The 17,229-nt window shown below is 37.7% G+C and overlaps 1 protein-coding gene and 1 long non-coding RNA gene across 4 annotated transcripts in view; one reads left to right on the top strand and one right to left on the bottom strand.

Annotated features, from left to right (window-relative positions):
- The window catches only part of bdkrb2 (bradykinin receptor B2), an 8,340-nt gene extending 2,146 nt beyond the window's left edge, over positions 1-6,194 (top strand). Inside the window, exon 2 of the mRNA XM_073928034.1 lies at positions 4,329-6,194. Within this exon, the coding sequence (XP_073784135.1) occupies positions 4,333-5,403 (1,071 nt within the window). The 5' untranslated portion in view covers positions 4,329-4,332 and the 3' untranslated portion in view covers positions 5,404-6,194. The remainder of the gene's footprint in view (positions 1-4,328) is intronic.
- The window catches only part of LOC141378498 (uncharacterized), a 282,672-nt gene that overhangs the window by 201,611 nt on the left and 63,832 nt on the right, over positions 1-17,229 (bottom strand). The gene's annotated exons all lie outside the window — the stretch shown is intronic.

The following is a 17,229-nucleotide window of genomic DNA, read 5'->3' as shown; positions in this document are numbered from 1 at the left end:
TATGTTGAAAGTCTGTTCATTTCCTTCCACTGTTTCTGTTCTGTCCAGCTAATCAGCAGACACACACACACACACACACACACACACACACACACACACACACACACACACACACACACACACACACACACACACACACACACACACACACACACACACAGTTTTCCTGATCACACTGGAAATATTATGCAACTATATGATGCTCTGATGCTTCAGGATGAGACTTCCAGAATTCCAGCAGTTACTCACTCGCAACTCGCTCCAAACCTGAGTGACTCACTTTTTAATATGGATCATAAAACACTGCTGTTTATACATACAATGAAAGCTGGGTTTATGGGTTATCAGAGTAAATGCTGAAAGACTTTTAATTTTGGGTGAATTTTCAACTGAACTATTAAATACCGAATGACACTTTCTGCATTTGTTTTAGCCAAAAATGTAGAAACAGCATTACTATTCCCAAATATCATTACAATTTTACAGATACAGATTTTGTTGACAATACTTTACATTTAAGTACAGCAGTTTTGCTTTTACTTTAAGAACAGTGCCATTTTTAATTAACATTTTAAAGCACATTTTAATTTAAACGTTGACATTTTATTTCTTTTTAGCTGTAATCAGTGTTGACATTCAAACTATTCATGATGTTAAGAGTGGCTGACAATAATAAGGCCTACTACGCTACTGTATTTTAATACTGGCCATTAAGGTGATAATTGGAGAGACTTTTTTTTTTCTTAGGTGGTACTTGGTGAAAAAAGTTTGAGAAACACTGATTTAGGGTATATTTTACTCTACGTTTCAAATGACAAATCCACAAGAGGGCGCTGTTTACACGTTTTCAAATTTGAAATACATTATTTAGGGTACCTTTTATTGCACATTTCAGATGACAAATCCACTAGAGGGTGCTGTCTGCATTTTTTAATACATTATTTAGGGTACGTTTTACTGCATGTTTCAACTGATGAATGCAGTTGAGCATGCTGTCAACATTTTTGCATATCTGAAATGTTACTTAGGGTACATTTTATTGTACGTTTCAGATTCCAAATTCACTAAAAGGCGCTGTTTACATTTTTTCCGAATTTAAAATACATTATTTTGAGTACTTTTATTGCACATTTCAGATGACAAATCCACTAGAGCAGTGGTTCTCAACCTTTTTTCACCAAGTACCACCGCAGAAAAAAAATTGTCTCTCTAAGGACCACCATAATGGCCAGTATTAAAATACAGTAGCGTAGTAGGCCTGTTTATTGTCAGCCACTTTAAACATTATAAATTGTTTGAATATTACCACTGCTTACAGGTAAAAGAAATAAAATGTCACCATCTAAATTAAAATGTGCTTTAAAATGTTAATTAAAAAGTAAAAACAAAACTGCTGTAAAGTATTATCAAAAAATAGCCTATTCATCAAAACCTGGACCTCATAAATATAAGCTATATGCCATCATATTCGTATATAAGCTCGCTTTGCTATTTTTTTATATATGATTCAAGTATACATGACTTCTAAAAATCTAAAAAAAATCTAAAAAATTAACTTGTATTTTAGATATATGTATTGGATTTACATATTTAATGAGAATCTTTAATGACATCTGCTTACTGCACGTTAGGTAGAGCTGCACAATTAATCGTTAAAAGATCGCGACCCCCTAGACGATCTTAATCCAGCATTTCTACGATTTTGTCAATCATATTTTCAAGTTCAGGAGAGAAGAAAAGGCGGCTGCACGAGTCTTTTCATTGTTTCACACACGTTGCTCAGTGACATTGACACCTCCAAATGATGTTGAATGAGTCACATACTGTATTTATAAGGTATAATTCACCAAAAAATGTCATTTATGTCTTCATTTAATGATGTTTTCGCGGCCGGTAAATCACACGTGACGTGAGCTTTTATCACAGAGAGGGTGCGCGCGCTCTACTTAAAGGTGCAGTAGGTGATCTGCCTAAATGCTAACCGCTTAGCATATTATCTAACTGTGATTCAAAGCCACACCCCCTGAAATCGTGATCGCGCGCACCGCGTCACAACAGCCGACAGACAACCCACTAGTTCATGTCGTTCGTCAGTTAGTTAGTGCCAGCGCCGTGCAGGAATTACATGAAATACTTAGCCACACTTACATGCTATTTCAGAGGGAATATTCAGAGTAGCGGTAAACAGTATATGAGGGCTGTCAGTGTTCAAAAATGACCCAATGTGAATATAAAAGCAACTTCAGCTCAGTAAAGCAGGTTAGGCGGAATAGCGCTATTTACTGGTGTTTTGTTGTTAAACTAAATATAAAATCTACATTATCGATGCTGTAAAAGGACCTTATGAAACTGAAAATAATCACATCAATCTTTCACCGGGAGATTTCAGTGGCTGATCAACACGTCTGTGCATATAAGTCATTAATAACAGAACACAATCTAACATAAAATAGTTTTAAAACAGAACATTACCTGTCTAACAGTAATACTTCAGCCATGGTGTCGTCCTTCCTCCAGCGTGCTAAAGTAACTCCAATACTGATTCAGGTTTTAAAGTTTCAATTCAGCATTTGATTTCTCCCGGTCCGTCTCGTGACCACGCGGCCGCTTTTAGGGCGAATTATACCCGTGCCTGGCTTTACAGTAATCGGCCCGAGCTCGGCTGTCCTTCGGCGCCTCCAGCTCTGACTCGGCATCTGCGAGCGGCCCGCAGCTCGCTCGGAGCACATGCGTTTGTAAAGCAGACAGACACGCGCTAATGGCGGATCTGCGTGAACAGATGCGCAGAAGTCGGAATCTACTCGGAATTTGTTAACAGACAGTCTGACCTGCTTATCGGAATTAAGGGAGATGACGATCTGACTCTGTTTAATTGGATGAACATTTTTTAGTTTAATGCTTTACCCTGAATATAAAAATACATATAAACACATTTAGATCATTTACTGTAATCATTACTGTTGGACTGTGAAGAGACTTTCAAACAGAACAACCAAAAATGTTTCTGAAGACAATCACCTACTGCACCTTTAATGATAGTCGTGCACGTGTCTACTTTAGTGAACAGAACCTGCATATGTTGCGAGTAACAGGTAATACAGTTGTAAATAATATTCAGTTTGTGGCACAGAGTGATCGTTTGGGAGCCGCGCGCAAAGTATGAACAAGCACGTAGCAGTCAGAATGAAACCGAAAGTGTGCACTTCATTTAAATGATCATATCGCATTTAAGAGTTATGATTACGGCAAGCATTTGATGTTTTTTCTTTCATAGTGAACCCACAGTTGTGCATGAAAATAAATGTTTACAGTGTCTGTATAACTACTCTAGCCTATATATTGTTGAATATAATCTGATAATGGCAAATGTCTGATTTCACCAGTGAATTAAATCGTCTAATATGACAGATTGCAAGCATATATCTCAAACATAACAATTCAACATCAGAATTATTATAAGTAGAATAGAATTATTTATAGAAACCAGTAGACCTGCACATAATATTATTATTGATGTTTTGCCATGTGTTTTTACCATACCTTTATTTTACATCTACAGAATCGTGAGAAAATCGTGATCTTTATTTTAAGCAAAAAAAAATCGCGATTCTCATTTTAGCCAGAATCGTGCAGCTCTAACGTTAGGCTATTTATGTCAGAAAAGCAAGTCATTCAACTATACTCGTCAACATTGGGACAAAAAAAAATGTGGGATACGCCCAACACCCGTTACAAATATGGGGAGAAAATTAGCTTCAAATGATAGAATACATTAGACAATTGCAAATAAAATAAAAGGTTTTGACTATTAAAATCAATTTACTGATCACATCGGTGTTATACACGTCAAAGTGTTAAAAGCGTGTTCATTTTTTAAACTTTTATTATTCATCGATTCCTCCGCGTACCACTAGAAGGAAGCCTGCTCACCACTAGTGGTACATGTACCAAAGTTTGAGAACAACTCCCCTATATAATGTATTTCAAATTCGGAAAAAAATTAAACAGCGGATTTGTGGATTTGTGGACTTGTGGATTTGTCATTTGAAATGTAGCGTAAAACATACCCTAAATAATGACTTTCAAAGTACAAAAAATTTAGACAGCACCCTCTAGTGGATTTGTCATCTTAAACGTGCAATGACAGTACTCTGGAGCAACGTATATGTTTAAAAAAAAAAGAAGGCAAATATTTCAAATGAGCCTGGGCTGCATATTTATTATCTGTTAAGTAGCTACCACCAACATATTATGATGCTGAAAATTCAGTATCATTCGTAAACTATTATGGTGAGTAGATTTGAACATCTCTTCTCCTCCATCCACAGAAACATGGATCCCGAGATACAGCTAACAACATCATCATCAATCCTCTCTACGATTCCCTCTACAAACAACCTCACCAACGCCACCCAGTGTCCACATTGGGAAGTGTGGGACTGGCTGTACGTAATGCAACCTGCTTACATGTTCATCATCTGCGTTCTTGGGATCATCGGAAACATCTTCGTCCTGCTGGTCTTCAGTCTGCATAAGAAAGCATGTACAGTAGCCGAAATCTACCTGGGAAATCTGGCAGCTGCCGACCTCCTACTGGTTTCATGTTTGCCGTTCTGGGCGATCAACATCGCCAATGAGTTTAACTGGGAATTCGGATCAGCGATGTGTCGATTGGTCAACACAGGCATCAAAATGAACATGTTATGCAGTATTTACTTCCTGGTTTTGGTCAGCACTGATCGCTATGTTGCACTCGTTCATGCACTATCGCGCGGTAGAATGAGACGACCACGATATGCAAAACTCAACTGCATCGCCGTCTGGTGCTTCGGATTAATACTCAACATCCCAACGCTTCATTTCCGTGATATTAAATTCATCCCAGAACTAAACATCACAGCTTGCATTCTGGATTATCCAAATCCAAACATCGGTTTAATCTGTGACATTCTCCTCATGATAATCGGCTTCATCATACCGATTTTGGTGATCTCGTATTGCACGCTTAAAATCATCCGAGCTTTGCATGAGCAAGTGGTCGATCGCTTTAACGCTGAAAACACTGAAAGAAAAGCTACGATTCTGGTGTTGGTGGTCCTGATGGTGTTTCTCTTATGTTGGGTGCCGTTTCATCTGGTGACACTCATGGATGTTCTGATGCGATTCGGTGTCTTTAGCGGATGCACATTTGAAGCAGGTCTTGATATTTCCAATCAGATTTTCACCTACTTGGCTTTGAGCAACAGCGTTTTGAACCCGATTCTCTACGTAATCGTGGGCAAGAACTTCAGGAAGAAGGTCAAAGAGCTGATGAAGCAACTTAATGAGAAGAAAGCGGATTCGACAAGCGGTTCTACGAGATCGCAGCTCTCGTCCACCTTGAAGACATTCACAACTTATTGAGAGCATTAGAAATAAAATCCTCATTGGATCAAACTAAAATTATGGCTTATATATAATCAATGGATCAGATTTAATGTACAGTTGAGGTCAGAAATATTAGCCCTGTTGAATTATTAGCCCTCTGTATAATTTTTCCTCGATTTCTGTTTAACAGAAAGAAGATTTTACATATTTCTAAACATATTAGATTTAATAACTCATGTCTTGCCATGATGACAGCACGTAATATTTAACTAGATATTTTTCAAGATACTAGTATTCAGCTTAAAGTGACATTTAAAGGCTTAACTAGGTTAATTAGGCAAGGTAGTTAGGGTAATTAGGCAAGATATTGTACAGGGTGGGCCATTTATATGGATACATCTTAATAAAAGGAGAATGGTTGGTGATAATAATGTCCTGGTCGTGGCACATTAGTATAGACCTTTTTCTTGGAACGCAAAATTACCCATGATGCTTTGCGTGTATGCGCAAGGAGAATGCTAAGAACTTCCAGTCGGCAGCTAATGCGTGTAAACAGTCACATTTGGACAGATTTGAAACGATAGTTTTACTCTATTTTACCTGCTTTTATCCTCTTTGAACTAATACTGTTGTCCATCAGCAGCATCTCCTGGACTGATCATTTAAAGAAATGCCATCTAATAGGATGGAAAACAGCTGCTGTGAGGCGTTTTCCCCTCGTTGTCAGACGGCATCTTCTGCCGTTTAAATAAAGCCTCGTCATCGCTAAAGTCAACATTTTCTCTTTATTTCAAATATATAACCAGCCCAAACTAATGTAGCTCACCAAAATGTTTGACACACACACGTAGCCTGTACTGTGCCGCTGACACACTGATTTAATAACTGTGACTAGGGTTGTAACAATATACCGGTATGACGGTTTACCACGATTTGAACGTGCACGATTATCATACCATGAACAATTGCATATCAACGGTTTTAACCCTTAAAGACCGAGACAGCCGCCCGCGGCTAAAAATAAGTATTGCTCTTAAATGTTTAATAACTTTTGATCCGCTGATCTGATTCATACAATTCAAAGATTGGCATAAAGAAGAGAATCTCAGCTTTTTTTTTTTTTTTTTTGCTGTATCACATAACATTCGCAGACTTTCAGAGGCTCCGGAATCAGTGCGGTTACGTCATCAAAATTTGACAACGCTGATTTGACAAAGAAACGCTCGTCACTGTGTCTCCGGACAAACCAGACATGATACATTGATGCATTGTCCCTCCTCCATGCCCAGATTGGTTCAAACTCGCTATATCACAACCAATAAGCATAGGTTTCGCTTTTGTTTGTGGACTAACAATGAGCTTTTTGAACAACACGGAATGAGAGATAGGCATACATTTATGTGCGGCTAAATAAAACGCAAAAAAAAAAAGTTTTGCATGAAATAATTCTCATACTAAGTACTTTTGCATGCACAGCAGCACAGAAACATGACAAAACAGTGACACAGCAAAGACGAACTGCTGCTCTTGCTGTTTTCAAAAGACGCAAATGAAGGTGCTGCTGTTTGTCTGCATTGCAGACAACCATATCCAAATCCATATCCACAGACAACCATATCCATGCTGGCACATAAAACCTAAGGATGTTCCATATTGAATCTAGTTTCGTTATGTAACTATTTATAGTATAGTAAATATTTATATCTATTTTTTTTACTGAGGATTTGCACCATGTTTATTTGGACTTTGACACATTATTTATTGTTTTCTTATTTTTTTATTTGTTCATTGTACAAGTGGACACATTCACCCACCTCAGCGGTCAAGATTAAGTCCTGAAAATCTCAACATACTTACATTTCTTCATCACAACCTAGACTGAACAAAACAACGCTTTAAATACATGTTTACAGCCATAAACTTGGTATTGCACTTTTGGTTTCCCATTTATCCTGCTTATAAGGAATGACAGTTTAAGTTTTTTTTTGTCTAATCTTAAAAGACCCTGCTTGTTTATTCCTTCTAATTTAATTTATTAAAATGGGAGATTTTTCCGTTTATTTTTATAAAGACTTCTATAGTTCTATTAAAATGGTTCTTTCAAAAGTTTGTTGAAATAAAACCTTTGTTCAGTCAGAAAACGTGTTCTTATTCTTTTCAGGGTCTTTGCTATGAGAATTACTATTTAATACCGTATACCGCGAAACCGTCAAACCGTGGTATTGTTTTAGACGATTATCATACCGTAAAAAATTCATACCGTTACAACCCTAACTGTGACAAAGTGAAAATATAGGCTAGTGTCATTTCGAAATGACAGAAAAACACAAACCGTGGTAAAAACAACACACAAAATAAAACCCAAACGGCTTGCGATTAGAATGAACAGCAAATCAGCAGCAGAGGATCAATAACAGACTTTTATTGCTCATTTTTGAAAATTGCACGACTTGCATAAGTTTCATGCTAATAATACGGTTTGCTCTATAATGTAGCGAAGTATTGCATGTGTGTGTGTGTGTGTGTGTGTGTGTGTGTGTGTGTGTGTGTGTGTGTGTGTTAAAGAGCCACTGAGCTAACAGCTGACAGGCCGGAACGCACACACACACTGTATTTCTGACGGCAGACACGTGAACTAGAAGAATGTTTTTCTCGTATTTCTGACGCGCTTGACCCACATGTGACAGATTATAACGGCTTTAACAGACACATTTCTAAGTTGTGTGTCACAAAAACACTCTGTTATCCATTAAAAACGTTATTGAAACCCATTTTCTGAGCGCAAATTACCAGTTGTAAACGCTGTAAACCGAAGTTTTTAGCATTCTACCGGAAGACGCTGGTCGCTATGGCGCCCTCCATGCAGCAGCCATGAAAAAGGTCTATATGTGAGGGGACTTGTTAATAACTCATGAAAAAATAAAGTTACGTTTAAAACCAAACACAACTTTGTTTTTCTTGTGAAATTCCCAAGGTGCATCCATATAAATGGCCCACCCTGTATAACAGTGGTTTGTTCTGTAGACAATCCAAAACTAATATAGCTTAAGGGGGCTAATAAAATTGACCTTATAATAGTTTTTAAAAAATTAGGAACTGCTTTTACTCTAGCAGTATATAAAACAAATAAGCCTTTCTCTAGAAGAAAAAATGTTATAGGAAATACTGTGAAAAATCCCTGAATCTGTTCAACATCATTTGGGAGAAAAAAATTCAAACGAGGGCAAATCATTTTGACTTTATCTGTATATGGTAAAAGCATACTTTTCAAAGTTGTAAATAGAGAAAGCTAAATGTTAAACACCAAAATACAGTTTCAGCCTTCTACAGAAAGTTTGTTTCACATTTAAAATTGATAATATCAATATACAGTTGCAAATGTTGAAGTAATCCCTAATTAAGGCTGGGCAATGATTAATCGCATTCAAAAGAAAAGTTTGTTTTTACATAATGTACATTATTTATGAATCCAGGGTTAAAAACAAATTATATACCCGTAGAAAATATTTGTATTATATACATTTATTATATATCTAAATATAAATAACCATTCTCAAATATATGCATGCACATACACATGTATATTATAAATACAAACTTTCATTTTAGATGCGATTAATCTCGAGTAATTATTGGCCAGCGCTAATCCTAATTTGAAGATGTTGTGAAATATTGTCTGTTTTAAAACATTTAATATGTACAAAACAATTCAAATGTATGATATCTGGTAAAACATCAGTACTGTATGCAGTTGTATATAGTTATGCTTCATTTTATACTTCATTTTTTATGTATTTTACACAAGATGCTAAAACCATGTGTGTTAAGTAATTTTTGTAAGTTTTAAAGTGAATGAAAGACTTGACATACTGCCAAATGTAGCAAAATTACACTCAAAACTTGAGCATGTTCAGTTGACTTCCTCTGGACAAATGTATCTGCTGAATGAATGAACGTGCTTAAATGAGGATGAAGAAAGACCACAGTGACCTTACAGTGTATCCGGAAAGTATTTTTAGCACTTTACTTTTTCCACATTTGTTTATGATACAGCCTTACTCCGAAATAAATTTAATTAATTGATTTCCTCAACATTCTACACACAATCCCCCATACTGTATGACAATGTGAAGAGTTTTTGAAAATTGTTGAAAATTCATTACATATAAAAAAGCTGTAAAATCACATGTACATCAGTATTCACAGCCTTTGTTGTGAAGCTCTAAATTGAGCTCAGGTATATTCTGTTTCCACTGATCATTCTTGAGATGTTTCAGCAGCTTCATTGGAGTTCACCTGTGGTTAATTCAGCTGATTGGACATGATTTGTAAAGGCTACACCTGTCTATATAAGGGCCCAGGGTTGACAGTGCATGTCAAAGCACAAACCAAGCATGAAGACAAAGGAATTGTCTGCAGACCTCCGAGACAGGATTGTCTCGAGGCACAAGGCTGGAGAAGCTTACAGAAACATTTCTGCTGCTCTGAACGTTCCAATGAGCACAGCGGCCTCCATCATCCGTAAGTGGAAGATGTTTAACCACCAGGACTCTTCCTAGAGCTGGCCGACCATCTAAGCTGAGTGATCGTGGGGGAATGGCCTTAGTCAGGGAGGTGATCAATAACCCGATGGTCACTCTGTCTGAGCTCCAGCGTTCTTCTGTGGAGAGAGGAGAACCTTACAGAAGGACAACCATCTGTGCAGCAATCCACTAATCAGGCCTGTATGGTAGAGTTGCCAGACGGAAGACACTCCCCGCCTGGAATTTGCCAAAAGGCATCTGAAGGACTATAAGAAACAACATTCTCTGGTCTGATGAGACTCAAATTGAACTCTTTGGAGTGAATGCCAGGCGTTACGTTTAGAGAACAGCAGGCAGCGCTCATCACCAGGCTAATACCATCCCTACAGTGAAGCATGTTGGTGTTGGCATCATGCTGTGGGGATGTGTTTCAGCAGCAGGAACTGAAAAACTAGTCAGGATAGAGGGAAAGATGAATGCAGAAATGTACAGAGACATCCTGAATGAACCTGACCTGCTTCCGAATGCTCTTGACTTCAGACTGAGGCGACGGTTCATCTTCCAGCAGGACAATGACCCAAAGAACACAACCAAAATATCAATGGAGTGGCTCCACAACAACTCGGTGAACGCAAAGAGGAATGGGCAAAAAAATAAAAAAGACAGGTGTGCCAAGCTTGTGGCATCATATTCAAAAAGACTTGAGGCTGTAATCGCTGCCAAAGGTGCATCAACAAAGCATTGAGCAAAGGCTGTGAATACTGATGTACAGGTTTTTTTTTTTATTTAAAATAAATTTGCAATAATTTCTAAAACTTTTTCACATTGTCATTATGGGGATTGTGTGTAGAATGTTGAGGAAATCAATCAATTTAATCCATTTTGGAATAAGTCTGTAACATAAAAAAGTGTGGAAAAAGTAAAGCACTATCAATACTTTCCGGATGCGCTGTAAAGACCTTAACGAATAATTCTGTTTGTTTTGGGTAAAGCGTCCAAATGCACATACTTTTTTACTACTCTATCTAATTTACAACATATGGTTAATACAACATTTTCTCAGGCACAAAGTGAAATGATCATTTTTCTTGCTTGGCACATATGTTTACTGTGTATATGGGGTAAGACACATTGAAGAACTGTGCATTTTTCATTTTAAGCTATGAAATGCATTAAAAAAAATCTAAAATCACTGTGTTTTTTCAGTACTTTTTGTATGCTGGTGTTAAAAATCATTACCCTGAAATTAATGGAAGAATAATAGTAAATTACTGTCAAACTGATTACACTTAAAATCTTACGTACAAAAACGTACATGCCATTTTATATTTCGAGATGTTAAAAATCTAAAATGGCTTTGTGGTGGGGATGTCAAAAACATCTTCACCCCAACTTTGGTACCTCCAAGTATTAAAATTTAAGAAAGAAAAAAATGTCCATTTGCCACTAACATTGGAGTTTTGTCCAGTGAATTCTTGAATACTGCTGATTGACCACTGTGTTTAAATGCTCAACATCAAATTACTCAACATCAAATTACTGTGGCTTGTTTTTCTCACTGAGGTCATTGGCTAAGTAGAAGAATCAATCCCGATGATTCTGATCCAATCAAATAGCACATAAAAAAAACAGCATAAAGGCCAACCTGGAGACATTCTTATCAAATGCAGCAAACATGACAGTGTGGAAGCATTAAAAGTAGAGGTGTGAACATAAACTGGTCTCACAGTTTGGTTACGATTATCATGCCATCGATTCGGTTCAATTCGATATCTCTGTGCATCACAGTGCATTGACGATGCTTTCCATATTGTTATATTTTGGGGGGAGGCTATAACAAGCTGTCTGTGTAAACACACAGACAAACAGCACCACACTGTCTCTCATTCACACACATACATAAACATAGACACCACCAAACACACAGACACACGCACACACACACTTAAGCCCTCTCAATATGCGTTAAGCCGGGAGAGCTCGCGCTGAGCAGAGCACAAAAAGAAAAAGAAAGAAAAAAAAAAAAAAAAAGGGGGCACTTTTCCGACGGTCCCTTACTGAGAGCTCCGCTCCACGCAAGCTCTCTCGGCTAAACGCATATTGCGAGGGCTTAAAGGGAGCAGTGGCTGTATTATCGAGCGAAAAAGATAAGAAAAAAGGCAGCTGTGAAACATAACCAGCTTTGTCTTTTTGTAGGAAACACACTTTAGATCTTTTTAGGGTAAGAGGTTTTTGAGTTATTGCCGTCTATCACTGAATGTGTGTCAGAAATATCGAAAACAAAACCAACTTAACTGCGCTTATTTCTGGCACCCCCCTGGATATACAGCGCCCTTATCATTTGCCTAAACTGCCTATGCCACGGGCCGGCCCTGAGTTGGCTCCTGAGTGTTGTAAATACCAGCGGTCACCTCCCTCGTGACAGAGCACATAGGAGATAAATGATGTCAGTACATAATAACCGGTTATGATTATTACTGAACTGATACCGAATTGTCCACGTCTGCATCGCGGTGCACCGAAAAAAAAATTAATTTTGACACCCCTAATTAAAAGTGTCAAAAAGACGCAAAATCATCACTGAGACTGTTTAGATGGATGAGAAGGTGAAGATGTCTACTGTATGATGACTGAAATCACCAAATGGCCTTAAACCACTGGTTACCAAACTTGTTCCTGGAGGGCCGGTGTCCTGCAGATTTCATCTCCAACCCTAATCAAACACACCTGAACAAGCTAATCAAACTCTTACTAGGTATACTTAAATCATCCAGGCAGGTGTGTTGAGGCAAATTAGAGATAAACCCTGCAGGGACACCGGCCCTCCAGGACCGAGATTGGTGACCCCTGCCTTAAACAATCACTAAATGCACTACAGAACGTTACGTTTTCAAACACATGCACAGACTGAACGCATTCTCTCAGTGCAGTATGAGCTTTGCTTGTGGCGCCACCTGCTGTACACTCAGGATTTACAGACATTTCACTCCGCATGTAATAGGTGAATATTATTAATGTAGCGTCTTCTTACATTTTTAATTTATAGTCCATGAATAGTAAATAATTTAACGCACACTTAGAAGCACCATTAACATAAAACAGCACTCGTGTACATTTTAATCAGCAGGGTATAAGGTGAAATGATTTTCACGCATTTTTATACAACCAGTTTCAATTCTGTGAAGCTACTCAATTGATTTAAAATTAATACGATAAACTTTTTTAATTCCTTGTTTATATTGTTGTGATTACTTTTATGAGTTTTGCATTCTTTATGTAAAGCACTTTGAATTAGCATTGTGTATGAAATGTTCTACAGCATAAATAAACTTGCATTGCAGTGTCATGCATTGGATTAAATGACAGAGAAAATGGACTTAAGATCATTTGTCAGTGCAGCTAAACGTCAAGTACAAAAAGTTTACATATTAAGCAATTTGGCTTAAAGAATGAGTGCTTATGAAAATACTAATGTCACAATATTAATCACAGGCAAAGGAGAAAGAACTGACTGAGGATCAGGCAGAGCAGGGTCAGTCAGACTCAGATGTACAGTGTCAGGTAAGGCTCTTGTGCTTTTATTGAAGGGATAATGACAATTCTTTTGGAGGGTGAACAATTTTTTAAAATGTTTTTGAAGTTGTGGCTGTTCAGCAGATAAACTTCACAGGCTCACTGATTTACAATATGATCAGTGTAATGTAAAGTCAGTTATTATGAGTATGGAAAATGTCTTTTCCTGCATTTATTCTGCTTCAGGAGTCAGACTATTGACTGTAAACAACACAACAAACAATGCAATAAATAGTTTTAAAGAAAAATTTCCTTTCATTGAACCTGAGAAAAACTTTGAAAATTATCATAATGACGTAGTCTCCATGCTATAATAATAATGATGATGAAACCAAACATTTCTTTATTAGTACAACTCGGCTGTATTATTTGTGTCCCCTTCAAAACATGTATTATTTGTGTCCCCTTCAAAAAAATGCTTAAAAGAAATTTTATATTTATTGTCCCCCCTTACTGATAAATCAGATTTAAGCCCATGCTTCTGGGGTGACACGGTGGCTCAGTGGTTAGCACTGTCGCTGCACAGCAATAAGGTCGCTGGTTCGAGTCCCGTCTGGGCCAGTTGTCATTTCTGTGTGGAGTTTGCATGTTCTCCCTGTATTGGTGTGGGTTTCCTCAGAGTGCTCGGTTTTCCCTCACAGTCCAAACACATGCGCTACAGGGGAACTGATGAACTAAATTGTCCGTAGTGTATGAGTGTGAATGAGTGTGTGTGGCCGTTTCATAGTGGCTTGTAGCTGGAAGGGTGTTCCCTATGTAAAACATATGCGGGATAAGTTGTCAGTTCATTTCACTGTGGCGATCCATGATGAATAAAGGAACCAAGCCGAAAAGAAAACAAATAAATGAATGTTTTATTTTGTGTGTGAATGACCCCTGAAAGCAGTTATAACACCATGCCACTTTTTGCCTGTCCAATGCATGTTGAAATCGGACAGACAGTTGATGTTTGCAAACTGTCTGTTTCCAGGGTAAGAAAATGAGTAGTTGGTCAAATTAAGGAAAGCGCGCCAGACTTTCCAGTAATGACTCTTTAACCCGCTCCTCTTTGTCTATGAATAACCCTCTCTGTAATGATGTTTTTCCAGTGATGCCTCGATGGGCAGACGTGTTTTTCAGAAGACTGTGGTTTGTAACAGAGCAGTGGGCGGCTGTACTACAATCTGTCAGCATTCCCTCAAAAAAAAAAGCATATATTTTTTCTTAAATGAGTGGTATAAATTCATCATAGCTTTTTAAACAAAACCTCCACCCTTAAAAATAAAATCTGCACTGCCAGCTCTGGAAAGCATTTGTACAGTAAGTAAAATTTGCCCCATGGAACTTTTCAGGGGTATTTTTTTACCATAATAATGAGCTTATTTCTCTAAACATAAAACATGTAAAAAGCATCAACTGAATTTAAAATATTATACAGATATATATTTAAAATTTATGGAATATTTAAACTTTCGTGACTTGCACATACATGTGTACACACACACACACACACACACACACACAAACACACACACATATTAGGGGTGTAATGATCCATGATCAACTTTTCCTGCGTCATTCAAATTGCATGTATGAAAACATTTTGATGACGGAAGAAGTTGTGGAGGCACCTAAATGCTTTCTTAGTAGGGATGTAACGGTATTGTAAATACCGTCATACCGCAATATTAATTTTTTTCGATATTACCGAAGTCGCATGACTCGGTAAAACTATAGGTCTTCTGAGAAAATTTGCTCAGGCGAATGAAGCGAACGGGAGGTAGCGGAAACTACAATTCCCATCAGCCCATGCTTGTCCATCATCCCTTGCGGTCTGTTGTCGCTACAGATCCAGTAATGCGGAAATGGAGTGTGCTGCTAGAAGCGGGGATGAAAAAGAGCTGGAAAACTCTAAAGCAGGTGTTGTCGCCGCGCGCGTACTGAATAGCGGTGTTGTCGCGCAAGTTCTTATCAGCTGTGTTGTCGCGCGCATACTGAATAGCAGTGTTGTCAGCACACTGTTCAGATTGATGCAGACATGAGACCTCTATCTCACTCATGGTTTGTCCTCTCAAGTGGGGGAAAGACAATGCACAACGTTACCCACTGCTGTCAACCTGGGCCAAGTCATATCTCTCTTGTCCCAGAAACCTCAGTCCCAAAGGAGAGGGTTTTTTTCTGTTGCAGGGGACATTGTAAATACCCAGAGATCCCAGCTTTTACCAGATTATATTTATATGATAATTTTCCTTTAAACCCATCTCTATCTAAGTGAGTGAGTGATTAAATGTTGAATGTGATGAGTTTTCAACAATACTAAATTGAAACTTAATTTTTTTACATGGTTTAATAATTTTTTGTTATTAAAATTGAAGTTCCTGTTTCAAAGCTTACAGATAGATGACTAATTTGTAAGATATTGACACTTTTGGCACTTTTTTGGAGTATTTTCATAAGTTTTGTTTTTTCCTGTAAATGATTCAATAAATACCGTACCGTGACATTCATACTGAGGTATTACCGTACCGTGAAATTCTGATACCGTTACATCCCTATTTCTTAGGTTATTAAAAGTGTTTTCTGTCACTGTTTGTTCAGCCTGCATTAATGCATTCAGTGTATTGACCTTATTCTTCAATGTGGCAGTGTGCTCATTTTTGCGATTGTCTAAGGACCTACTCACACTATGCTTTCTGAACCGTGCCCAGGCCCGTTTCCCAGCTCGTTTGAGAATGGCCGGCCCTGGCCCGGTAGGAAGAGGTGTGCCAGAGCGCGGTTCACTTGGGCTTTGGCGCGGTACGCTTGTGTGTGAGTGCAAAACGCGCCAAAGCCCGAAACTGAATGCAAAATGCGAGTTTTAAGGCACCGTTTCATATGGATTAATTAATCAATCTTACTGTAAAGTGAACGCAAACTGTCGCAGTTTATTAACCACTTAATAAACAACAAACTCTGCTGCTATTTGGGGATATCCGCCTGGATTTTGCCTACCCAAATTTAAAAGCTTCCTAAATCCACATGCAGAGGTGTAAATGCAAAAATTTTGTATAATTTTAAAGAAAACCCTTTGAATTTTTATAAAACACTATTGAAAGTGTTTGAAATATCTGTATATGTCGTCTGTGTTATAATAAACACCTAAAAAAAGAGGCGCTTTTTGTATTGTTTTTTATAAACTCAAATTTGAAAGTGTATCTTTTAGGTTCTGTGTGGTCTAGCGTGCTGTAATTAATTTTGGTGGCTCCATGTCTGTAATCATAGGAAAAAAGAAAAATGTCTCCACCATAATCTATGCAGAAGTTATTGTATTCCAACTGATGAGAGGTGCTGTACAAGCCACAGGGAGCGATCATTGTTTTCATATATTTCACTATTCTTTTGTTTGATCAAACATAATTCACTGTGTTTGGACCACGTCAGACATATAAAAGGATTACTTATGCACATCACCTCAAAAACAGAGGAGAATGACCCTGAAGCACACAGCATAAGGTAAGAGATGACAGCTGTCTGTGCTATCTGGGGCTGCTTATTGATCATAAATGTATTGTTTTCACTTCTGCACCATGGAAACACCGCGATTCATTCGACAACTGTTTGATATGTGAATATAATTCAGTAAAAAGAATGCTAGAACCGTATGAGCACCGGCAAGAGCTTTCATTTGAGTTATAACTTGTACATGTGTCATATAAAAAAATATGAAAATGAACCAATGTAAAATACCCAGCTCGGGTATCCAAAATACTGTGTATTTAAGTGTAAATAACTTTTATACAGTAGAATA

This window comes from Danio rerio, chromosome 17 (assembly GCF_049306965.1).
Source record: "Danio rerio strain Tuebingen ecotype United States chromosome 17, GRCz12tu, whole genome shotgun sequence".
Taxonomy (NCBI): Eukaryota; Metazoa; Chordata; class Actinopteri; order Cypriniformes; family Danionidae; genus Danio; species Danio rerio.
The sequence above is the reverse complement of the archived record's forward strand: the minus strand, read 5'-3'. Positions and strand labels throughout refer to the sequence as shown.